Source organism: Coccidioides posadasii, chromosome 5 (genome assembly GCF_018416015.2).
Source record: "Coccidioides posadasii str. Silveira chromosome 5, complete sequence".
Classification (NCBI taxonomy): Eukaryota; Fungi; Ascomycota; class Eurotiomycetes; order Onygenales; family Onygenaceae; genus Coccidioides; species Coccidioides posadasii.
In genome coordinates this window covers 514669-539195 of record NC_089411.1, presented here as the reverse complement: position 1 = coordinate 539195, position 24527 = coordinate 514669, and the positions used below count along the sequence as shown (strand labels likewise).

The following is a 24527-nucleotide window of genomic DNA, read 5'->3' as shown; positions in this document are numbered from 1 at the left end:
GCGACGATCATTTCACCGTCAAGGTACAGGGTGCGGTGCAAAGAGACAAAATATGCCCTCATCGTCCATCAATGGCAGGCACAATGATGCAATTTTGATGACAACATCGATGTCGTACTCCGTGATGGCTTGGTCGGCTTTTAAAGTCTCTCATTTGCTGGCTATGGCGCTTGGGGCTCGCCAGTCCTTCAGGTCGCTGCAGGATAACATCATCATGCGTCTTAGGCCCCTCGTGCCGCCTAGCCTGTTCGCTGTGGCCCGATGGATACATACGTTATCCTCTTGCGTAATCCCCTATAGAGTGTCTAGACGGAGAGAGTAGATGTATATATATAGAAAACACATCAAAATGATAAGAGTATGTGTGTTTGTGTCTGATAGTGTATTGAATATTCAACGGGAAAAAACTGACCGGGCTACCGGGTAGGGTTTAGGCCAGGGAGGATGGAATTGAAGTCTCGATAGTTTCGTGCAGAATGACTATAGGAAGGGTTGTCCTTTCGCATCCAGTTGCATTCTTGAGATTTTGACTGTTTATCAACGTATCGATTTTGCCTGGCACAACCTCCGCGGCGAGTTTCCGCGTGTATGGTGTGGTTCGTGTTTTGCGAACAACTGCTGCAACGGCGAGACCCATCAGGAGTGAATATACATGCATACACATTGTATCTACATGGATAGATGTCCAGATTATGTAGCGAATGTGGTCGGAAGAGAGGGGGTGGACGTTCAATCCCGGAGAACCAAGCAAGAGGGAGGGGCGCAGGGATTCCCACTGCAGCGGGTTCGCAAAGTCTCAAACCTGTCAGTTGCAGAAGTGATGTATCGTCTCTGCATGGGCTTTTTGCGCAACGAGAGTGGGTTTCTTCAGTGATGCTTTCCATGTGAGGGGCTCCCTGGCATTCTTCTCGAGCTGTTTGGCCGGAAAATCATCTTAGTCTGGGCCTCGTCCCGCTTGACGCTGCGACTTTGAATCTTGGAAATGAACAAGGCAACCCTGAAATTTACCTTGAATAAAAAGGCACAGCGTTTTGATTTTTTTTTTTTTTTTTTTATTATTTTTTTAAGGTTCGGCCAATTGACACTGGATTTCCATGTAAAATGCCATGATTCAGCCAAGTCCCCTGGCTAGAAACCAGTTAATTATATAGACTGCGAGCCCCATCCTGCAAAAAGGAAAATTTTCAACAGGATGTTTCATTTCAAACCTTCATTTTTTGTTTTGGCTTACTCCGTACAAAGAAAAAGTAAATTCGAAAAAAATTAAAAAAAAAAAAAAAATAACAATACTACCACTAAGTCCAATTCGGTTTCTCGACCTTCGTTTTGTTCAGCTGAACCTCCCCCTCGCCCCGAGCAGTCGAAGCAGGCGACCACAACTTATTTTTAGGCGGACTCGCCGGCGCACGGAGCACGGAGACTTGTCTGGTCGCTCACTGCCCGGGCGGGTTATGGTACGGTACCAGGCTGCCAGATAACGACACGGTTACGATCCCTGGTTACGCCGCTGGTCGGTGCCGGGCTTAAAAGTAAACTGGCTGCCCAAACTCAAATACTAGTCATACTATTTACCGCGTCTTCCCTTCACGGCCTCCGCTCTCTCTCTCTCTCTCTCGCTCGCGCGCACACACACACACACACATATACTCACACTCACAAAACAACGTTGCTCTTCTCTGCAACACAGAATACGAGAACGCTGCTGTGCCTCTTATGGTCACCGCCTCCCCCTCCCCACTGGCTTCCGTCAAAGAAACCCATACATTAATGAAGAGTGAACCCACCGCATCCTTTTCACCCATCTTCCTGCACACCACAACTGCTCACAAATCTACTTTGACATTCGTGCCGCTGAACACCGTCGCCAGCAGACGGCTATCCATACACTTCTCCCTCAAGCTGTCTCGAGCGACAACCTGCTCCAATCCCTTCAACTCCGCCGAGATGTCTTCCACAGCCGTTCCTCGACAGCCCACTTCGACCGGATCTACTCCAGGCATGCCCCCTCGATCTGTGGATGGTCCTGCCGTAGAGGTCCGCTGCTCTAGATGTCAGCTTTCCCTCAGTCCTGAAAAGTCCGTGCAATTCGGCATCAACTGCTACTACTGCCCACGCTGCGCCTCGATGGTGGGATACAAACGCTGAACATCGGCCTCATCATCATAACCGGCAACACAAATCGGAAACTACGGCCAAAAATAAAAGAAGAGAAAAGAAAAGAGAACAAGACTTGGCTCACAAGGACTATTAAACGGGACACGGATTTTACCGTACACAGGGCATGATACCGGCGGAACTTGATCTCCATATACCTCTCGTTCGTTCGCCTCCCCGCTCGACACGGAATTTTCTTTCAAATCGCTGGCGAAAAAAAAAGACAATAATGATCATACGCTATACTCCGACCCAGAAGGGGAAACAGTTGCTCGCTGGCACCGGTTGATTGCGTATTACGCGAAGAATGGGTAGAAAATTATAAAATACCCAGATCCCCAACTATCGCCCACTCCCAACTCGAACGTCATGCAGCTTTCGGCGTGGAAGCGTGCAGATTTCTAAACAGCCAGCCGTGTGCCTCGTGATCGCCTGGCGCGATCAGCCTGACACCCATGTGGTCCAAACCGCAGCCACCGCCTTTGCTGCAACCGCAGATGAAAGAAACAAAAAAAAAAAAGTTCCACAGAAACACCAACAAAAAGCACCACCACAAAAAATCCAGCTACCCACCAAGCACACCGCCAATCCCCGACGCTCATCAGATTGCGATCGAAACGGGCCTTTGTCCACTCCCTTGAAATTTACGGACCGAAAAAAAAAAAATAATAATAAATAAAAAAAAACAAAAAAGGAGGAAAATAAAACAAAACAATAATAATATAAACGCCAAATTACTCCGTACACGTTGTATAATAATATTTACCTCTCCCTGAATTCCCTTCCATGATGAAGTTACGACATATTGCTTGTTTGAGCGTTTAAGCGACGTTAGAAAATGCGGATCTCTTTTTCTTTTTTCTCTCTACTTATTTCCACTCTGTTTTTACTCATCATTCCGTGCTTGCTCCGAACTGAGGCGGATTTGAAAGATTCCTGAATATGTATATCACATTTTAATCCATTCATCCGGAGTTGCGGGCTGGAGGAACATTGTCTTTGAGCAAATCTCATTGTTATACCGGTGTGGCGTCAATTGCCGCAACCTGAGTTGTTATATACCATTTTTGACTTCGGCTTCTCTACCCGGTCTGCTAAACGACGCGATGTGAAAAATGCGATCGTTTGAAATGACCTGGACTTATATACATACACACACTCCTCCACACAGTACGAATCAATGTCTATACTCCGTAGTGTCCGTTTCATCCCAATATCCGAGGAGAAAACTCGCTGGCCATCAACACCCTTTTTTCCCCCTCAAATGTTCGCTAATTTTTATTTCTTTACTTCATTTAATAATTTTTTTTTTTTTTTTTTTATTTTCAGCCACTGCATTTCGCTCCAGCGGCCATGTGGGCTCAGATGAGACCTTTGTGTCCCCCAGGTCCTTTCTCTCACCCTCTCCAGTCCTGGATGGGCCCCATATCGGCCAGCTGCGCACCCATGGATCAAGTGAGCTGGGCCCCCCACAGAATCACTGCCACATGCCCATGATGGATGGCAGTGGTTTTGGCCTCATCCGGAGTATATTCTACATATATTTCAAAACCGCTGGGGTCTATCGAAGTACAGGGTAATTCACATACATACATACATACATACATACCGTTCATTTAGTCCGGTGGGCAATAATTTTTTGTAAAAAGGCTTTTTTCCTTTTTAAAAGCCCAGGCGGCCGGGCTTCGATAGTTTTAAGGTATCGCTCGCCCGAGTGATTCGAATCGTGCATGACACTAAGTTTTAGGGCGGCGGTTTGGTTGCCACTAACGAGGGCTGCTGGGGAGCCTTACCCTAGCGAACTGCATGCACGGCTTGCACAAGGTGCAGACTTGAAGTTAACATACAGAATGCTCTGCCAAGCATGAAGAACTTTTAATAAATGTCTTTTTTCCTTTTATTTCCATTGAACAAGGAAATTCCTGGATTTTGGATAACTCAGAATGGCCTGATACATATGCTTTGCATTCGCGTACGTCCTTTAGAGAGGACAGCACACCAGGGATGTGTTTCTGAAACACCTCCGCCAGGCTCTCACTGTAACGGCCTCCCCGGGCCGTTTGTGGATAAATCATTCTTAGGTGTGTGCGTGCGCGTGCGTAGGGCCGTCCAGGTGACCTCTTCTTCGCGTTTTCTTTGCGGCTAAGACGGACCCGGTTCCTGCTTTGGAATACATACATGATATGCCCCAGATACGGAGTACATAGTGACATATATACATTGTAACTGTGCTAGTTCCGTGGTTGCGGTGTGGTACTTCTCAGCCTTATCACAGTGGACTTCCGGACTTTCCGGAGTCCAGATGCGGCGTCCACCGTATTTTGGTTACTCAACAGAGAGACACTCACTCGATCTTCCATTGTCCAGAGCAAACGCGGCGTCCAGAAACAAAAGGGTTGAAAAAGGTACTGTACATATGCACACTTATCCTCCCCTTTATACCCGGTCCATTGTCCAGACGGCTACTCCGTACGGCGTATTACTCCGTCCATTATGAACTCCCGCTTCAACCGTTCGGTAGCCAGCCAGCCAGCCAGCCCTCCCATAGGGAAAAAAAAAAAAAAAAAAAAAAAAAAAGAAAAAGAAAAAAAAAAGAAAAGACTATTACACTAGCTGTGGCAAGGGGCTCGGCCGAAGACCAGGAACCATCATGCATGCACCGCCCCCCCGGCAACTTTCCAAGGTTTGGATAGCCGACAAGGAAAAAAAAAAAGAGTAAAGAATAAAAAATCTAATTGAGTTTTTGTTTTCCCTCCCTTCTTCATGCCGGATCGTTCTGCATATATTCCCTGAAGAGACATCGACCCCCTGGCCCTGCGCCGGGGCCTGAGATCCGTCGGGGAATACTGGGATCCTGGGCCGGCGGATCGGACTTTTGACATGCCGCGTATGCAAATCATCGCTCACTACGGAGTATATTACATACATGCTTTGCAAGGGATGGCGAGGTGTGAAAAGGCGAGAATCGTTCCTTGCCGCTCGGCGCTCGCGAGTGACGGGAATTTTTTTTTTTTTTCTTTTTTTTTCTCTTTCTTTCAGGAGAGAATACACCCCGGCAGCGGCACCGAAGCAAACATGCATCAATGATCACTGCATTTGCCAATTGCTCCTTTGAAACACTTGCATGGTCTGAAAGCCAGGAGAACGCAAAAGAAGAAACAATTAACCTTGTATTAACTGACTAACTTGTAAAATAATGGTATCAATAATCTTTGCGAGAAACGGGAAAGCAAACCAAAAAAAAAAAAAAGTTAAAGAAATCCATTTGCCTTTCCCATGAGTGCACCGTAGCCATGCCCTGTCTTTAGTTCGTATAGTTATCCCAGCCATAGTCGAGGAATTACAAATGGATCTCTTGCGCCATTTTAGACAGTTCACCTGCAAAGCACAGTTGTTAGGAACCTAACCTCTCTGGCAAAAAGAAAAAAGGGATCAACGAAATTCTGCAAGTCTCACCTTCATAATCTCTCTTTTCTTCTTTGCCACGGCCGGCTTTCATCCCCACACATGACCCATTCACCACCAGTGGCCCGCCACACTTTTTCTCGGGACAAGCCTGCTCTCCCTTCAAGCCTCCTAGGGAGGTGGCAGTAGCTGCATGAGGCTTGTCGCTATCCAGACCAGCCTCGGCCGTTTTATGCTCGTGGGAAGCACTCTTTTCATCCGAACTCGGCTGTTTCGGCTGGCTGCCGCTCGATGGACTTCTTTCTCGGTTGAAACGAACTCTTATCCTCGAGCCCATGAATGTTGAATTGTCAAACATCGATATTGCCGCCTTTGCTACCTCCTCGTCTTGGAAGCTGACCGTAGCACAAACTTTCGTCCGTCCAAAGGATCTTTGATCGAGCACGTCGCACCTGCTCACCGTCCCGGTGGCCTGAAGGTAGTCCTTTAGCTGCTGCGAGGTGGTGCCGGGGCTCAGGTTCTGAACAAAAAGATGTCGCGACGTGGGGGCGGTGGGCTCGACGTTCGACCCTGCACTGTAATTGCTGTTCGCTGAGATGCTACTGCGGTTACTTTGAGGAAAGTGCTGCATGGGCCCCGACGGGGGATAGCGATGAGGGCCCATGGAGCAAGGGTCGAAGTTCGAATGGTAAAAGTGTGGGAAGACAAAGGAGTTGTCGTTCGGTAAGACGAAAGGTAATTGGTATCCTAAGGCGTCCGGAGGAAGTGAGACAAGGTGAGGATGGCAGCCGGGAGTGATGTGGGCTGCATAGGGAGGAAATTCAGGCGACTGTGTGTATACAGGTGATAGGGGAATTCTTCGACTGCTCAGTCAGCAAAGCTCGGTACGGTGTCCTCAAAAAAAGAAAGAAAAAATCCTGGGAATTCTTACTCATGGCTGACATTGCATGTTGGAGACGATATGAGCGGCGAGTGAGAGTATGTGGGAATAAACGGGAGTCGAGGAACAGATGGGCTCTTCGTCGGACCTGCGATAGGATGTGTTGGCGCGTTTGCCATCGATAGAGTTACTGTCAAGCTATGACCATTCCATCCGTTTGTTGATAACCGATCTAGGCAGTTCCGTTAGATCGAGGAGCTTCCTCTGACCAGCTAAAACTAACTGTACGTCCTCCAGGCCTCGTCTTCATTTTTGATGATGATCTGCCCTAAACCCGTTGGATGTCCATGGCAGTCGTCATACACCACAGCCTGTCGTATGTGAAGCGCAGTCTGGCGCACAAGATCCTTGAGCTCTTGCCAGCGACATTGGGGTGGAATCTGCTCTCATGCATACACACGTGAGGTGATGAACTTGGGGAGAAGAAAGGATGCATGGAAACTTACTCCCTGAAGGAAAACCACATATTCTTCCTCATGGGACCGACTTCTCTGTCGCCCATTCTTACTTTGCGGTGTTGGAGGCATCACCACAGCTTTCACACCTGTTCGCCGAACGCTAAAACAGATGAATAAAGTCTGGGTCAAGGCGGATGTTGACTTCACAAGATCCAAGCTGAGTTCACGGACCGGGGGTTTAAATAGAGCCTATGTGGCTGTTGGCGGTGTTGTGAGAGAGCAGATGCTAATAAAGCCCTTCTCGCTGAGGGTGCTTAGAAGAGCCTGAGGGATCAACTCAAGAGTGTTCAAACCTCTCGTGAATATAAATGGAGCAAAGGCAAGAGTCTAAAATATCCTGTATATCTTGGATTTGCTGATTGTAGGCCTAGATCTGGCGGACTGGGGGGTTAGATAGATGGTTCTGGCTCGGTTCTTATCACAAGTAAAGGTGTCTCACTAGAAGGTAAACAAGACTATTCTCTCTGAGGGAATTGTTGCTCAGAAAAAGAATAACAAGTGGTATTAAGCCGGAGCCTCAATAACAGGAACTCGTAAGAGTATGTTGAACGGTACAAGGAGTTAAAGATAAAAAGAAGACAGGTAGAAGAAAGTATTGCATCCAAGGAAATGGAACTCACCTAAGGACATGTGGGATATGACCTCAAATATATCTATTGTGTATCCCACAAATGGAGTGACTATCTAGCTATTGGGTGGGAAAGGCGGAACGGAAGGCAAAGCCACAAGTGCGTCTACCATCAGATTATGGACCGGACGATTATAATTTCAAGATAAGGCAATTTGACGTCTCGTTTTCCAAGCATCTCATTCACTCGGCACTGCTAGACGTCAGGCAAGATTCGAAGGTCAGGTTTGGATCAGAGACCCCCCTCCGTGTAATCGGATCTGCCGCAGTATGCACAACTCAAAAAAGGATGACCAGGCTTTCTGCTGGGACATGAACCGGTGCCATGGTGGGCAGGGGCTCCCTTCTTTTCTGCACGGAGTACCTAGTTGAATTGAATGATGCCCTGGTTTGCAAAGCTTCCAGGTCGATGAAGGCTCCACAGCCCACCTCCCTCCGGTCTTAAGCTTAATTTTCCACAGAAATGTGCGCCACTCCTCCGCCCAGCCAGCGCTACAGCTTGCCAGTCATGGACTTCATCAGTGCGCTTAATCAACTGGACAACTGTTACTAAATCCTTGGAAAAGGGGGCAAAGGCTTCGAAAAGCGGGTCATTCCCATGTTTGCACCCGAGACTTCATCAGATAAACCGTAATTACGGGATAAAAGTGGGAGAAAATGTGCCAGCTCATTGAGTCGAGCTGGGTGAACGACTGTCTTTTTTTTTTTTTTTTTGGCCGTTCTTAGGTCGGAGAAAGCGGCTAGCGAGGTGAAGCTGATCACGCCTTACCCGAATGGCATGTATATGTTTAATCTGAGGGGGTTGACCTCTTTGTTTCTTTTTTGCACGTCTCCCTATCAAGATCATATCCGAAGAAAGAATACGGGAGGACGTGGTGCTAGGTGGCTCGTTCCTCCGACCATTGTGTCTTTGTGGAACGGAGGGGGTCAAGCGTTCGTGTTCATTTCTGCCATTCTCATTTCAAGGAATCGCGAAGGTGCCGCTCAATTTCGACCACAGTGGTGTAAATACGTCGGAGGAGACTGGAGGTAAGCCAGACGAACGATACATGGCGCCCAGGCTGTTGTGGGAAAATTCAGGTAACGATGGCGGCCTGGGTTTTCAACGACCAATTCCAAATCCGTAGGAGTGACTTGCCAGCCGAGTCGAACATGACAGATCTACCCAGGCCAGATTTCGATCGAGGGATCTCCATTTAGGAAAGCCGATCGTTGGGGATTTCTTGCCCCGTCGAATGGTTGGGGCTGGCTGTCAATTCTGCACTTTGTTCGGAGCTTCGTCATTCTAGTTGTCCAATAATCAACAAGCTCTAATCAAAAGACTCCCGGGCGACCCAGTTTCGGTGCTCGGTTTGAGAGGCAAAAACTCTAAGATTCAGCGAATCACCGGCCAAGCCGCCCCCAGCGATTCATGGAATTCGCCTTCTGCAGTCGCACAGGAGATAATCTTACTGACCCCTCAATATAGTCTCCGCGCCCAGGCGAAGTGTGCATGCATTGCAGGGCTTGCATGCATGTTTTCAGAGGCCGGTCGGCGCGTCTTTAGGGTGTCCCCGAATGCGGATTCACCCAGAGCCGCGAGGGGGGAGGGAGGAAGAAGGGGGGGGGAGAGCCGAGCATGAATCGGCGACCAGAGGACGAAGAGATACGCTGGGGGGAGGAGGCCTGCCAGCCTCGTATTCTAAGCCTGGAAGCGGTCAACCACACAGGATCCAGCACGAAGTCACGAAATTGCTCCAGCAATAGTTTGTGTGGATCTTCTGAGATTGAGTGACGGGATCTACAGTGGCTGCAGATGAGGCCCCATCATGACGGGCGTCATTCTCATTGGCAACCAACGTGTCTCACAGCATTCTTCAGCCAGACAGCGAGAGCAGCGAGCACGGCGAATGGCTGCGCAAGGAATTTCCCTCGGAGTGACATCTGTGTCGGGAAATGTGTGTCAAGACGGCGGTGGTACAGCAGTGGTTAGCGATGCAGGCTGCCCAGGTTCTCGCGGGGTCGTCGGGTTGGAAATGATGCAGTGATGGAGTGAATGGCAACGACACTAAGTAGCGAACGAGCAAGTGGCTGCGGACTCAGGTTTTCAGTTCAATAGCGCCGAATTCAAAGGTTTTGGCTGCATGTCTTCAACGACAGAACTGCTTCAAACTCAGCACCTTGGAAATGTGCGGCGAGTTGTGCGTGGTCGGCCAGGCAGCTCACTAAATTGGTGAAGTTATTTAGTGCTGGGGAGGCGCCCGCAACCCCAAGCCCACCAGCCACTCAGCGCCCGGAAGACCCGCATTGGCCCCTAACAGTCCGCCGCCCCCGCACGCTCTTCGCCCATCGTTTCCCCCAGGTCCCCGAGGTGTCAGGGCCAAAGCACCCAAGATTGACCTGCTAGTTACTCCACTGCCATTGCACTGGTTAGTTGAAATTTCACTCTGCAAGTCAAATATGCATCTGAGTGGAAACGTCAACTTTTCCCTTTATCCTCACAAGCATTGAAGAGAATTCACACCCCCAAGACTCGTGGCAGCCAATGAGCCAATGCGCCATTGTGTGCTGTACATAATATTTGCAAATCACGTCACTAGCTGCGTCCTTAACGTCTGATAGAAGCCAGCGCCACAAGCTGGAGCACTGGTGAAGCCAGGCTATAGGCCAAGAATCAGAAATATTTTCTATTTTCTACTCAATACTCCGTACTCCGTATTTCATTTCATTTCATTTATTTATGTATTTTTGAATCAGCGCGATCCGGTGGCAAAGCCACGCTCTCTGTTCACAATACACATCTGGAATTGATTCTCTATCTACGGAGTACCATGCTTTTTTCTTTTTCCCCTAATCCCTCATATTCGTAGATACTTGCATTGCTCAGGTGAATAAAAAGGATGACTTCCCTAAGAGCCGAGGAAAATCGAAATCGATCAAACACATGCAGCCATCCCTCCTCTCAGCATCTCACAAACCGTTGTCTCTTCAGCGCGTTTGGCGTCACCTTCCGCATTTTGTTCTTGCACATAGCCTTGCCTGTGAACACCTTGCACAAGTGGGCCGAAACCATCGGATAGCGGCGCCCTCGATATCGAAAGGAGGGACTCCGCCTGAACTCCCCTCGCTCTCATCGCTATGCCGTAGTTGTCATCGGTACCTTTAATGGTGGATATTGCATGTGATGGAGGGCTTCTTCTTGGGAAGCAAGAGAATAGGATAATCCCTATCGGAGATCGACCAAGATTAAATGGCTTCTGGAAAGAGGTATGTAGGACAGCGTGGTAATAGAAGCCAAGAAAATGGATTTAAATTGTCCCTTAATACATAGACCTACAAATGCTGCATGGAATCAAAGGATGCATTGATACAGCTCACAAAACTTCGCTGAAACTTTAGCAAGCGCAAAAGACCCCAAGACAGGAAGAGCGGGATGGACTAAAACAAATTACCTAGTGATAGTAGAGCTAATTGCCATTGCAGAACTATGGTATATGAAGGCTGTAGCAAGAGAGTAATCGTTAAAACACAAAGGAACCCGATACCCCTGACTGGCATCATAGAAAGTCTGAAGCTCGAGCACGTCCTCGAGTGGGCAATGCTGATCTGGATCGAGATCGGTCTCTTCTTCGGCCAGGACTAGAACGACGATTGGCTCGCGGTGGGGGTGTTCTTGACCGAGACAGTGACCGAGAAAATGAACGAGGATATCTCTTCATTTGTCGACGTCTTGTGTAGGGTGAGGGCGAGCGCGAAGGCGAAAGCGAAGGGCGCCTGGTTCCTCGAGGCCTACTATCTTCGCGATAACGAGGTGGAGTTACGGACCGGGATTGTGAAAGGACCCTACGCTTGGGTCCTCTATCAGGGGAAGGGGATCTGGAATAGCTGTCCCTTCCCATAGAGCTACGTCGACGGTAAGGGGAACGCGACCGCGATGGACTGTACCGGCGTCTGTTGGAACGTGGAGCAGGAACAGGGCTAGCTCCTCGCCGACGTGGCGGAGTCAGGGAACGAGATAAGGAACGCCTGGCACGTCGCCTTTGGAGGGGCGACCTATTTGGCGGAGGTGACCTGCTGGACGTGTATCTGCGCGAAACAGAAGACGAGATAGACCTGGCTCTTCTTCCTGGGGGAGATGGGGATCGAGAATATGACAACGGTCTACCCCGACGTCCTGGTGGAGAGCGGGAACGCGACGTACTATAACTTCGGCCTCGACTAGTACTCCGTGATCTTGGTGTATAGGATCTGTGACGTCCTCGAGACTCGTCCCGATTGCGTCGAGGAGACGGAGACCGGGAGTAGGAACGAGAGCGAGAGGATCCGGTATATGATGAATAACTTGAGTATGAGCTCACAGATTCGGATTCGGATTCGTCTGCAGGAGCCGGCAAAGCTGGCAAAGTCGGTTTCGGAAGATTTTTAAGGTGTTCACGCATTTCCTCTGTGAGAACACCCATTCCAATACTGGTGAAGTAGTTGATGGAGAACCGAGTGTTGCGAGGATTGTCAGTTGGGAATATACCTTCAAAGCTTGGTCGAAGTATGTTATCCTTCAGCCGTTCTAGGAGCTTTGGCATCCCTAGTACTTCGGCAAGATCTTGGAATAGGATCTTGATGAATATACGACTACTTGACGTAGTCTCTTCCTCATTCAGATGGATGACGGAAAGAACGTGCCACCCAATCGCGTCAGAGCTAAGCATGTGCCCAAAGAACCTGGCAATATTTCTCAGACGATTCGTTTCATAACGATGGATTGTGTCATAGTATTTCGCAAAAGCTGCTTCGAAAAGGTCAGCCCATAGGCGATTGAGCTTCGCAAAGCGCTCTCCAATGAGTCCGTAGAATTTAGAATATGTTCGTTCCTGAGAGCAACATTCGACAATCATAGAAGGCAGCTCAGATTCTTGGCCAGGCGGTAGATTGATTTTCATGAGCTTGTGACAGCATTCTTCAAAGTCGATGCTGGACATGATAGTAAGATAAATGGTTCGTCGTAGGTTGACCAGGTCGGTGTTGCTCTGATCTTTAATGTCCATTTGTCGCTCTTCCTCATCCTCCTCATCTTCATCCGATGTTATGTCGGATCCATCTTCTTCCTCGTCATCGCTTCCTTCTCCTAATATTTCGGCTTTAAGCTTCTTATATGCCTCCTCGTGCTCCTCCCACTGTGGGTCAAATTTGAATATGTTGAGACCATCTTGGACCTCGAGCTCATCATCAAGACCAAGACAATGTGTAATCTGATCCTCCTCTTCCACAAGGTCAAGTTCATCCTTGATGGCAGGGTTATCCTTAAAACGATCCTTTCGGACTTGGAATAGAACCTCAATCATATACTGCACACGCTTGTCGATGTCCGCTTCGTGAAGGATATGCCTGAACTGGTCAAACACCGCGAGAGCAATGGCTTGATTCATTTCCTCCAAATGCTGTCCAACCTCTCTGGTAAGGCCGACAGCAATTTCCACGCTATCATCGGTAGGTTTATGAAGAAGGCGAAATAAGATTTCCGCAGCGATGATCTCGTGGGCAACCTGGTGGTTGCATAGATGAGCGATAAAAGTCGTTGAGGAAATGCACACAGCCTTGTCGTTTCGCTTGAACGCTTTACGAAACTGGACAATCAACCGGGTAAGCAATAGCTGTCCGACCTGCGGTAGTTTGGTGTTAACGATAGCCGCCATAGCAGCATAAATCGGCGTGAAGGGCAAACTGGCAGCCTGCGCTTTCATTATACTTCGGCAAAAGAGACCCCTGCCACGAACAAGATTTTCTCCAAAAAGCTCTGGAACGATGTATTTGATGTTAGAGATGTTGACTTTGTTGATCAACCCATTAATGGATTTCTTTAGGGCTTCCCAAGCCATCCGCTGGTACTCTTTGCTCGATTTATCGGTTATCTGCGCCTGCAGAGCGCGAAGTTTCGCAGGAGGTATATATGTGCCTCCAGAGCGCATGTCCAGTAACTTCTCATATTCAGCTTTTGCCGCAGCTTGTTTTTCCTCATCCGTGAGAGGCTTCAAGGGGCCATCGGGCTTCTTAAACTGACGGAATCTCTCGGCCATTTGACGATCCCTTTCAGTTTCGCGGTCGAGATCGGTTTGGGGCCCATTTCGAGAAGAATCGTGGGGGGCAGGGCGTCGGCGGTCTGGTGAAGGCGAACGCGACGATGGCGAACGTTTTCGAGACGATACAGCTTGTGGCGCGTAGGAGGTTCCCGGAGGGGGAGTCGGCAGGCGTACTGCTGATTGCAGCATTACAGAATCCGCCATTTTCACAAAGCTGTTTAAAGAAGTTCAAGGTGCAGTCAAGGGACTGGGACTTTGCCGGGGATTAAAGATGTAGCTTCAGAGATGCGCCAGAAGTTTTGGGAGGTTGGCGGTCACGTGATATCAAGCTTTGGCATCCACGCTGGAGATAAGGGGCGTTCTCCTGAAGAATGATTCAACTAGATGTCGGACGGAGGGGTCATTTGACAATTTGATGCTATAGGGTCGATTCCGAGAAGCATATTATAGCCTGCTAAAGTAGTAGGACTCTTTACCTCTTTCCTTCAATAACGATGGTGAGCCTTCCGCTGGAAGACGATGAGACTCGAGCGACTAATGCCAACCGGGCACAGTTCGGCCAACTGTTTGGCCTAGCCATGTTGCTCGCGGCGACGGCCATTTTTCTATATTACACTGCCTGGACCTTACTAATGGCAAGACCCTCTCGAGACTTTTGAAACGGGACTCTCCTGGGCACTAATGAATTTGTTTAGCCATTTGTCGACCCTGGACACCCTCTTCACGACCTCTTCCCCCCACGAGTTTGGGCAATTCGCATTCCCGTTATTCTGACACTTCTTGGTTCCGCTGTTGTTGGAACGTTCCTCGGATTAGTTATGATTCGCAGCAACCGGAAGAAGGCCGCCAAAGCGAAAGCAGCAGCGAAGAAGAAAGCCTAGATTCCTTCGTTCATGTGTTTTTATACTCTCCTAATATCGAGCCTGGGTGGCCATCCGTCAAATATATCTTACCCGTCGTTTACTACGCTCTCTGTTGGATTCAGGCTATGTTCAAGCCTAGCGGCACAATGTGTATAGAATAATAGGGTGGAATTGAGAACGTGGACTTGAACCAACGTCCGGCGTTTAGAAAAGACGTCTGTTTTGTTACACTAAAGGATGTTGCATAGATATTGTAATATACCATATGTGAGCTTTTTCGAATCTGACATATGGTACGAACCAGTGCGTGCGTGGTTGCATCTGATCGACGTTTTTGACGTTTACCGCGGGAAAGGAGAACCACAAGCGGCCTGGACGGTTTGTGGTATAACGAAGTCAATCACCTCCGAGTCTCATCTTAGAGGAGGGCTTACTGAATGCATATTCATGATTAGGAAGGTGGGAAGTTAAAATATTATTGAGCAGAGTAGTCACTTATATTGTACAAAAGGGGATACGCCTTTGCACACTCGGAATGCAGATATTTGCACCAATTGCGCTTTCGGGTAATTAATCAGGCTGGGGCGTTGAAATGCCAGCCACCATCGCGGTGAACATCTTTAATGAATTGAACAGCAGCATCATATGCAGAAATGCGTGTTTGTTCATCAATAGCCATGGACGGGACTGTTATCCGGGTCAGCTTTTCACGCATGAAGCTTGAATCCTGCAAGAAATAACGCACGCTCTAGCCAGCCATGGACTTGGTTTTCAAAAAGGATGCTCTCAACCCGATAACGTGGCGGAACCTTTACAGTGTCATTCAACATAGTACGATGGTTAAGTTGAGAGTCTGCGTCTGCGTTTTGCTGTTCTGGTACTCCAGACGCTATTGCTCCTGAATACCCCGTGCGTTTGGAATCTTCTACTTCTCCTGCATTTGATTGGGCGTTTAGAGCTTCAGCCTCTTCCTTCAACCGTTCCACAAAGACTGTTTGTTCATGTAATAGAATGTCGAGGGTCGGGATGATGAAAAGCATATTCGGGGGTAAAGAAAGAATATCCGCCAAAATTGGGTTTAAAAGCGGATTGTGTAGTTGTCTTGGAGGGTGTAGCCCGGGATATGCATCGAATAAAGGCATGACAAAAGCAAAAGGATCCTTGGCCGGGAGACCTGGAGGTTTGGGCTTGAGCCAGGGTGGGATACGCAGATCTACCTACTCCGCCGCGAATGCGTCAATAATTGGGAAATCGTGTCGGACACCATTTAGCTTTATGGCTTTATGAAGAGGGGAAAGAGAAAATGGACTGGTAGGTGACCAACTGGGTTGTAGAAGGTTACGGAGCCTTTTATATGATGACTGGTCCCAGCCAAACCCTGTGCAACACCAAGCGCCAGGTTACCACCTGCGGAAAAGCCGCTGATGGTCATCAGTTTGGGATCCGCACCCCAAAGCTGTTCACAGTTCTCAACTAGATAAGAAGCGACATCCTGAGTGTCCTCGTGGGCGGTCGGGAATGTGTATCGCGGTGCAAATCTATAGGAGGTGGAGACGACAACGGCACCAGTGCGTCTTGCAACCTCCATGCAAAACGGCGCGTCATACTCTGGCAGACCACCCAGAAAGCCACCACCATGAATATCCAAATGGAGAGGTCTCCCGGGCAGATTTTTTTGCCTGAGACATTTAGGGTTGAAAACAACCGCACGGACAAAGTGGCCAGGATCTCGACGAAGCGGTATCCATATCACACTTTTGTCTCGAGAGAAGGCACATGGAATCCATTTTAGGAAATACGCCAATGACGTGAGCGGCTGCAGAGCCACAAGCCTCCAACGATAGCTGAAGGGGATGGATGGGCAGAAGAGGGCATCGTAAAGATGGCCAAACCACTGACAAAGGAACATTTGAACCCTTTTCGTGTTTTCTGTCTCCAAAGTTTATATAGAAAATTGCAGAAGGGTGGAAGGGACGAAGGAGATCTCAAACACAAGCATCGTGAAGAAAATCGTCGGCAGCCTTCCGACCAGGCATGTCGCCTTTTATAAATAAGGGTAGTCCCTGACCAAGCGCGCCCCGAGCGCCAAGGCTTCCCACCCCGTACAAATGTCTGTTGGAACCGACACCGAGATGGAGATTCGACATCCCTTCGTGCTTACACATGTTAGATATCAGCCATGTAATCCACTGAGCTTGAAGATGACCTGAGACACTCCAGACGAGAGAGGTCATTTAGATGCGTCGCCAGGCAGTGTCTCTAGAGCACACTCTGCCACCGCGTGCTGGGAATCGCGACGGGGGGGTCGGTCACATGGGGTGTCTGAGTCAGCATCTGGCCTGGACGACTTACCTCAGCAGGGGTGGGGCTGAGGCGGCTTGGCGTGCGTGTGTTCCTGATTATTTGCACTGTTTGCATGACGTTGGTGCCCCTCATTCGACGTCAGTTGCGGGACGGCGTTATGTACGGTAACGCCCGGTAAAAATTACGGGGCGAGTGTGCGCTGCTGCCATTGCTGACTGGTTCATCCGCCTTGGCCAGCTGTCCCGGGCGCTGTGTCATTCATCGGAATTACGGAGTACCCTTTCAGTAATTAACCCGTAAGGTCCGTGATCACTCCCCTCCCCGCCCATCCCCAACAATACCTCCTTCATGACTCTTCCCCTGCCAGCTCATCCTCGATCACCGTTTTGTTCAGATACTTTGCTTTGAAGTTTAACGATAAACCTGCTGCCAGACCTCTTCCGTTTGCCGGTTTACGCCCGTCGGTGCCTATCCGCGGCTTCATCAGGAAGCTGAGGAAGCTGACTCGGAGCTGGCCTGATCTTCCTCTCACGAGTGCCGTGCGGTCTGTGTCTTTGTTCTTGAGCCATACATTTGCTCTAGCTGGGCTCCCAAGAGCCCCTTTACAGGGTCGATTCCTCCAAGCTGATCCCTACCGTGTTTTGTATGCCCCCTGCGTCCAGTCCGTGTCATCAGTACCGCCCAACCTCCACGCCCACAGCCCCATCGAACCCCAGGTCCTCTATCACCGACGAGGTGGCACAAGGCAAGAAAAAGAAGAATGCCGCTCGAAAGGATAATAAGACGGCCAAAGCCGAGACGAAGACGCTCCTCGATGACTTGTAAGTTACTCTCACCGCCATACCAATGCTAGCATCGAAGTGGAAATTCCGTGTCTACTATCAGGAGAACCAACGCGAGCTACAGAGAGCTAACTCAGTATCATCTACAGAGAGGTCTCTCAACCTGAGCAACAGCTCCTCGAACCTATTCCGACCCAATTTAATCCGCGGCCCATGGCGAATGACGGCGAACCACCAGTGTTGGATGCCCTCAGCACACTACCCCTGCCAGAGGAGGTCGACATCACCAGACGCACCGATACATGGGCCAGGTCTATTCCTTTCGGCAAGAGTCCTCCTCAGAATATCATGAATGATGCGCACACCGAAGCTTCTCCCCCGGACTTTAGCCTGCCGGTGGACAGAGGAGGCTTCCAACAACCTTCCATGTCGCCGTCCCCTATTGGCAAGCCGCGCCCCATAAGCCTGGGAACAGAGTATTCCAGCCCTACAAGACACCAGTCCAGAGATAGGCAGAAGCGAAACTCGATGAATACTCAATACCACCACCAGCCTCCCCTACCTCACCTCCCTCAAGCTCACTTTTATTCAGCGCCTGACATTGAAATTCCAGGAGTCCCGTCTCCAGCTATTCGAAGAGCGCAAGAAAGTGGATGTTCCTTCTGCGCTATTGACATGCTTCCGTCGCACAAGTCTCGTTCTGGAAAGAAAGTCCTTGTAGTTGGTCAAGATGGTATGCTGGAGGTTATCGCACTTGACAATGAGCAGTCGCGAAGCCTTGGCGCAATCAAGGGGTTGAATGGTCGAGTGCTGGATGCCAAGATCTTGACTTGGGCGTCCGGAAACGATCCGTTCTCCTCATCTCGGCCTCTCATCGGGGTAACCATATTTGGCCCTATCCCTCAAGAAGACACTGCGTATTGCTCTTCTGCAGCGTCCGAGAACGCCGATTTGGCGGTTCCTGGGGTTCCGAACCGGCCGGATACATTGCCCAGCCGAGCGGACCTACCGCGTATGCAGACTCGTGTACAGATCTATTCGCTAAGAACACAAAGCCTGGTAGCTACGCTGTTCGCGACTAAACCCGAACCTTGTTACCCTACGTTCCCTGGAACCTCTCCAACTGTTCCTCCACCCGCGGGAGAGCTGAAATTATATTCTAGTGGCAACTATGTTGTTCTCGCATCCGGAACGAGTGGAGAGGTGTTTATTTTTGGCGCCGGAGCAAGCCAATCGCCAGGCTCTTACTGTTGCCTCGGAAAGACTTGGACTAGTGTTCGGATGCGAGATACTCGAAGACATTCCAATTCATCCAATTCAACCAATACAGATGAAATTCAATCCGATCCGGGCCGTGAATTAGGACCCGCAGACACGCCGATCTTGTCCCTCAGCGGTCGATGGCTAGCCGTCGTCCCTCCTCCACCATATAGAACCTCGCTTCGCGGTACCATCCATTGTCCGCGAAGCGAGGAGAGGACTTACGGGATTGACGCCCATAATCCGCCATCTCGTCCATCTATAACTTGTGGCGTCGATTGCAACCAAGATGGACTCCTCAATAAAATTGCGAAAGGTGTCACCCAAGAGTTAGTTAGAGGCGCGGCGTGGACGGGAGGCCAAGTTGCTCAAACATGGCATAATTATTTCAATAAGGATACGCAGCCGAGTCAACCTACGGCAACACGCCGGGCGCACCCTTTCGAACCGTCAAGTGTAAACTATCTTCCACCGACTCATGCTCAAGAGCCTCAGCACCCTTCGACCGGTGAGCCTGACTTGGTTTCATTAATCGATTTGAAGCTTTTAGAAGAGGACGAAGGTGCAAAGGCAGCTTCTACTATAACCCCCGTGGCCACTTTCCAGCCCCCTAGCGGATGCAGCTTTGCTTCCTTGTCGCCAAGCGGGCTTATGCTCTTAACCGCAAGCAAGAATGGTGACGTGCAACATGTTTGGGATCTTATGCAAATGCGACATTGCAGAGCGAGAATTTTGATGCTGGAAGATACCTCGTCGACTGCAGCCTCGCATGGTTCCTCTGCACAAGTTCGGGAGATAGCGAAGTTTGACCGTATGACTACAACAAGCATTTTGGATGTCAAATGGACGGGCCCTATTGGAGAGCGCTTAGCTATTGTTACCAAAAACGGCACTATTCATCTATACGATATTCCTCGAGGTGCCTTCCAGTGGCCTCCTTTGCGTCGAGTTCAAGGCAAATCATCGTCTCGTCAGCGCCATTCTGAGAGCCCGCCGGGAGCTGATTTGAGCGAGGCAAACTCCAGCAACCTGAATCGGCTTTCCACAGCGGTTAAAGCTATAGGAGGTACAACCCAGCCATTCATGGCTGCTCTACGGGGGCGCGCACCAAGCATGGGGGCGGCGTTTGGCACAGGCGCGGGATTCGCCTTGTCTTCTCGAGGGAGCAAAGTCCTCGCCTCTGGATTAAGCAAATCTGTAGGCGCTGCAACAGAGACTATGAATGCACTCCGCCATTTCGGTGAAAATCGTTTACATCTTAGTAACTTTGCGAGAGATTGTGGTGTCTCCCGTATAACGTGGTCCGGTGATGAGAAAGATCCCTTACTGGGTGTTGTTGATGGGGAATATTTCAAGATCTATCAAATCCGCCGTGGATCAACCGGAAAGAAGAAGCGGGATCAGTCGGTATTCGGGGCCAAGATACGGGAGATCCGTGTTCCGTCGAGTCTGCGCAACCCCGTTGGCCCTAGCCAGGCATTACTTACAATGGCAACGGCTGATATCAACGGATTTTGGTCACTTCCTTCGCCGACTCGTCCGGTATCTCCTAGAAGCCTAAAGTTTCCGCCTCTTTCCCAAGCAGAAATTGAGACAAACGCACCTTATCAACCGTTTCATACGGACCGCAGAGTCAATCTGATGGTCTTCTCTGGCAGCTATGAAGAAGAGAATATCAATGGCGATCCCTGGGTGTTCGGAAACGCGATCCCTTCGGTACAGCTTCAGGTCCATGGCCATGCATATTCAGAGGATTGCATCTCCGACACGCAAAATCCAGGCGATGCTAAGATGGAAAATCTTGTCAGCTTGGGCAGCAGCGGTGAAAAGGTTGAATATGCAGTGATAACCACCAGACGGAAGAAGACGACCTCAAGCGCTGCTGGCACCGCCGGGGTAGACGACGATGAATTTTTCGAAAATGATTGCGATATTCTTGACTTTGCAAGCGATCGAGTTTGATTTGACTATACTTAACTTGGGGGAGCTCACAACATCCATCCGCAATGCCCCCATAGTTCTTCGGCGCCATGCATTATTTTCTTCTTCTTCTTTTCTTCTTCTTTTTTTTCCTTTTTTTTCCCCCTCTCTCATGGATTTCTTTGCTATTATTTATCATCATAATGTTCTAGAACAGGCGCAGGTTTGGCATTGCTATCAAGGGATTAGTTAGTGATGCAGCTGCGAGGAATATCGATATTCCTTTTACGGAGTATCGTCAAATGCCTTTTGTTTGCGATTTCCTTATAGTCTAAGACTTTTGTGTTATTATTACATTCCGAGATTTTGGGCTGGAAGACTGAAGTCCTCCATTTGTTTTCCGCTGGTCTCTCGCTGAATATTGAATCTCCGGATTCGTTCGTTCTGCATTACCATTGTTGACCTGCTGGAGCTCGGTTTATTCTTTTGAGTCGCACATTCTCTCGTTTGTACTCTGTGATTCTGTTTTATCCCTGTCATAACACATTTGATTTGCATGAATATAGGAGTTAGATATGGTGGCCTGTGTGCCCGAGTAGCATTTAGTTATTTCATGCTGACACTTTGGAGGGTCTAATAGAGAATCTATTTGAAACTACCCTTGAGGTTCTAGTAGGAAATTGGATTGTAAATATCCAAGGTTAACAAGATCATTGTGGCCTACCTTGACCGAGGCACAGCTGTACCCAGTGCTATGCCCTCCTGGACTTCTTTCATCTCATCTTCCCACCATTGCACAAACTCCCGTAATCTCAACGTTCGTTTCCTAGCCATACTGCGCCCGGAATCAGTTTTCATCTTCAATTCTAGATTCACCAATTTTCCCCTAAAATGCTCGATCGCCTCATCGAGTTCCCAGTGCAGAGGTCCGTTCGCACCAAGCGGTGGGCCTTTGGCACCTAGGTATGTAAAGCATCTCCCGACCCCCACTGCACCTATCGCATCTAGACGATCCGCATCCTGCACGATGGCGAGCTCTGGGTAACCATCCTGATGTATCAGACGCTCCGAGAGGCCAGGATTCTTGATCTCTGTGCTGTAGGAGACGTTAGAGACGATGGTTTGGACCTTCTGGGCCAAGAGCGGATCGCTGCCGCTTTTCACCAGAGTATCCCGGACGATCGTCGTGGGGTCTTCGGTGCTGTTTGGCGGGAGGTACTTCCTGTCTCCGATGTCGTGGAGGAGGGCGGCCAGTGTGATTATTGTCTCGTTGTAGTGGACTTTGGTTCCTCGGCTGCGCTCTGATGCGAGGAGGCGGTGGGCTAGGCGGACGACACGGGTGACGTGCGCTGGGTTATGGGACGGGTCGTGGTCTTGCATTTGCCTTATTACGAATGCTTCCATTCGCGATATCAGGGTGGTATCGGAGATGTCCATGTTCCAAAGACTATTGTGGTTTGTGAGAGACGCGACGCCAGAGGTGCTGCGGTTTCGGGGTTGAAAATTTCCTGGCCGCGACGGAGCAATCGCAAAGGAGGAACGTAACCCCAGCCAGCGACTCCATGAGTATCGCGTCATTTGGCACTGATTTTTCAGGGATACGAAGATGCGGCAGCTTTGGAGTGAAATTCTGCCGGCCACTCTGAGCTTGTCGGGCCGTCGTTAGAGCTGTGCCTGGTTAAAATTGTCACATGACTAGTTGGCTTCTTGGAACTTGGAACTAGAGGAGCTAACCGGGTTTGATGCTTTCAGCATTTTTGCTATTTTTCTTTTTTTTTTTCCTCCCCTGCCTGCGCCACACTCCAGGAATGCCTCGACCAGTGGGACAACACCCATGGCCCCAGGCAGTTAAAGCTGTGGTTGCATGCCGATCCGGAAGATCTCGCCGCAGCCAGGCACTGTCCCGGCTGAGTGAGCCTCCTCAGCAAACAGGATTTCAGAGTCATCCTGAAGGCCAAGCTCTCCTGAACTGGTCCCAGAGTACAATATTCGGGGCTGGTTTAGTCAAGTACCATCTTGCTGCCAAGACAGAGATCTGCTTTAGTGCCTATCATCGTTCATGGGTCATGAAAGCCATACGCCCGCCTTATTGACTTCATCTGCGCGGGATCGTGTTAGCGTCCCTAGGCTGTGTATAGATCCCAAATACCACTTTACAACTCTCCATGAGCAGTACAGCGCTGGCATCATTCTACTCCAAGAATTTGAAGCCTTCCACCGCGATGACGATGACATCTCCCACATACCAAGAAACTCGGAATTTCCATAAACTGCATACTGGTCAAACGGAATGATACAGTACCCAAGCTAGAGACACTGCGGGGCCACCCTCCCCGAATAATCTATGTCCGCCGCGAGCCAGGTCATCAGATGATGGCCCTATGCTTCCTGTGGTACTGCACTATAGCTCATGCTAGGAAAACTATACATGAGAAAACACAATGAGCGACACGCAGTTGCGATGGTGGGAGCCCGAAAAGCGAAGCACAAGCACTGTGCTAGTATACTGCAAAGCAGTTCAGTGCAAGGCTTGGTCACTGCAGAAATATGGAATGCACCCCTCACGCTGGCAAGTCTCCAGACAAAAGATGGTGTGGAACAGGGCAATGCAGGACAACATTGTGGAATCTTGGGTTGGTTCAATTTTTCGTTATTTGAAGCCTATCAAACGGCTCAGGATACTCTCTAGAGTGTACCTTGTCTTTCAGCAGGATCTGCTGTTCCAGGAAGCACAGTAAATTACATATCCTTTTGCTCTCTGTGTGTGTGTGTGTTGTTGGCCTTGATATTCCACGTGCTATTAAGACCACTTCTTAGCTATGCAGATTCTACCATTTATTGGGGTGTCTCCCTCCTAGGTCTGACGATAACTAGTGTGGGTTAATATATATGCACCCAGATCTCCTTGATGAACAGGCACAGATCTGCCTGCTTATGTTCTGCAATGGTTTCACTGTCGCCTCTCCTGTGACTGTAACTTTTTCTCGCCTCGCACAATTACTGATGGTATGGACACCATCCCACCCAAAGATTTGGCTGTCACAGGGTGGGTACAAGGAGAAATAGGACTTTCTACAAGTGTTACTGTAATCTCAGCTATTGCAATCTCCCAATCATTAAGCGTTTGGAAGACAACCAGGGCGACTTGAAGTTGAAGGATGGAAGCCCATTAAAGAGTAAGATAGACAGGAAGAGCTGCAGGGTCAATCTATTGACATATCCAGGCTTCTGAAAGACGCTTGGGGGCCAATCTCAATTTCATTCCACTCCCTCGGCAACATACAAATGTCATTCCTTATACATCCAAGAACCGGTCGAGTGTAGATGACGCCAATGGCCGCGACCGGACTCCAGTTCTATACTTTGTAAGGAAACCCGTATTGACTTGCCCTCTTTGGCCGGCATTCATTTTGGGATCCATTACGGAGTATTGGAGGATCTGAACGGGATAATCCCAAATGAACTACGGACTCTTAACCGCACAAACCCCAGACAGCTATGTATGTACCCTTGCAGAAATGGAAGCAATCAAAGAATTGAAATTTCTCAGCTCATCGAAACTCTGTGTAATAATTCACAGCTCCCAAGTCCCAAACTCCGTTGCAGTTCTCTCAACGGTGCATCTTGGTTCGTGGGTACAGCATGTGGTGCGCATGGGTAAAAAAAAGCAAAAGGAAAAGGAAAAACGCTAAATTTTAATTAACCTTCAAAAGCCTCCGACCACGAAACGCCCGTTCGTACGGGAGTACCTTAGGTAGTT

General features: G+C 49.3%; 9 protein-coding genes across 9 annotated transcripts; 4 read left to right on the top strand and 5 right to left on the bottom strand.

Annotated features, from left to right (window-relative positions):
• Positions 1-430: 430 nt before the first annotated feature.
• On the bottom strand, positions 431-637 carry D8B26_008148 (uncharacterized protein; the record flags this gene model as incomplete). Its single annotated transcript, XM_066125768.1, has 1 exon — positions 431-637. The coding sequence occupies one exon, from the start codon at positions 635-637 to the stop codon at positions 431-433; it is 207 nt and encodes a 68-aa protein (XP_065981852.1).
• Positions 638-1713: 1076 nt separating this feature from the next.
• D8B26_008147 (uncharacterized protein) lies at positions 1714-2145 on the top strand (the record flags this gene model as incomplete). Its single annotated transcript, XM_066125767.1, has 1 exon — positions 1714-2145. One exon carries the CDS (start codon positions 1714-1716, stop codon positions 2143-2145), a length of 432 nt encoding a protein of 143 aa, XP_065981851.1.
• Positions 2146-5321: 3176 nt separating this feature from the next.
• Positions 5322-6671, bottom strand: D8B26_008146 (uncharacterized protein). The gene is made up of 2 exons (XM_003071475.2): positions 5611-6671; positions 5322-5532 (listed from the first exon to the last, which is right to left on the bottom strand). Exons 1-2 carry the CDS (start codon positions 6221-6223, stop codon positions 5495-5497), a joined length of 651 nt encoding a protein of 216 aa, XP_003071521.2. The 5' UTR covers positions 6224-6671; the 3' UTR covers positions 5322-5494.
• Positions 6672-6780: 109 nt separating this feature from the next.
• D8B26_008145 (uncharacterized protein) lies at positions 6781-7225 on the top strand (the record flags this gene model as incomplete). The annotated part of the gene is made up of 2 exons (XM_066125766.1): positions 6781-6899; positions 6955-7225. 2 exons carry the CDS (start codon positions 6781-6783, stop codon positions 7223-7225), a joined length of 390 nt encoding a protein of 129 aa, XP_065981850.1.
• A 4342-nt stretch (positions 7226-11567) lies between these two features.
• Positions 11568-13842, bottom strand: CWC22 (pre-mRNA-splicing factor cwc22; the record flags this gene model as incomplete). The annotated part of the gene is made up of 2 exons (XM_066125765.1): positions 11568-11905; positions 12000-13842. The coding sequence occupies 2 exons, from the start codon at positions 13840-13842 to the stop codon at positions 11568-11570; spliced, it is 2181 nt and encodes a 726-aa protein (XP_065981849.1).
• Positions 13843-14011: 169 nt separating this feature from the next.
• Positions 14012-14774, top strand: D8B26_008143 (uncharacterized protein). The gene is made up of 3 exons (XM_066125764.1): positions 14012-14135; positions 14193-14273; positions 14334-14774. The coding sequence occupies exons 1-3, from the start codon at positions 14133-14135 to the stop codon at positions 14517-14519; spliced, it is 270 nt and encodes an 89-aa protein (XP_065981848.1). The 5' UTR covers positions 14012-14132; the 3' UTR covers positions 14520-14774.
• Positions 14775-15075: 301 nt separating this feature from the next.
• Positions 15076-16305, bottom strand: D8B26_008142 (uncharacterized protein; the record flags this gene model as incomplete). Its single annotated transcript, XM_003071477.2, has 3 exons — positions 15826-16305; positions 15247-15718; positions 15076-15188 (listed from the first exon to the last, which is right to left on the bottom strand). The coding sequence occupies exons 1-3, from the start codon at positions 16087-16089 to the stop codon at positions 15076-15078; spliced, it is 849 nt and encodes a 282-aa protein (XP_003071523.2). The 5' UTR covers positions 16090-16305.
• Positions 16306-17301: 996 nt separating this feature from the next.
• D8B26_008141 (uncharacterized protein) lies at positions 17302-20882 on the top strand. The gene is made up of 2 exons (XM_003071478.2): positions 17302-17626; positions 17737-20882. Exons 1-2 carry the CDS (start codon positions 17451-17453, stop codon positions 20807-20809), a joined length of 3249 nt encoding a protein of 1082 aa, XP_003071524.2. The 5' UTR covers positions 17302-17450; the 3' UTR covers positions 20810-20882.
• A 542-nt stretch (positions 20883-21424) lies between these two features.
• D8B26_008140 (uncharacterized protein) lies at positions 21425-22345 on the bottom strand (the record flags this gene model as incomplete). Its single annotated transcript, XM_003071479.2, has 1 exon — positions 21425-22345. One exon carries the CDS (start codon positions 22343-22345, stop codon positions 21488-21490), a length of 858 nt encoding a protein of 285 aa, XP_003071525.2. The 3' UTR covers positions 21425-21487.
• Between the last annotated feature and the right edge of the window lie 2182 nt (positions 22346-24527).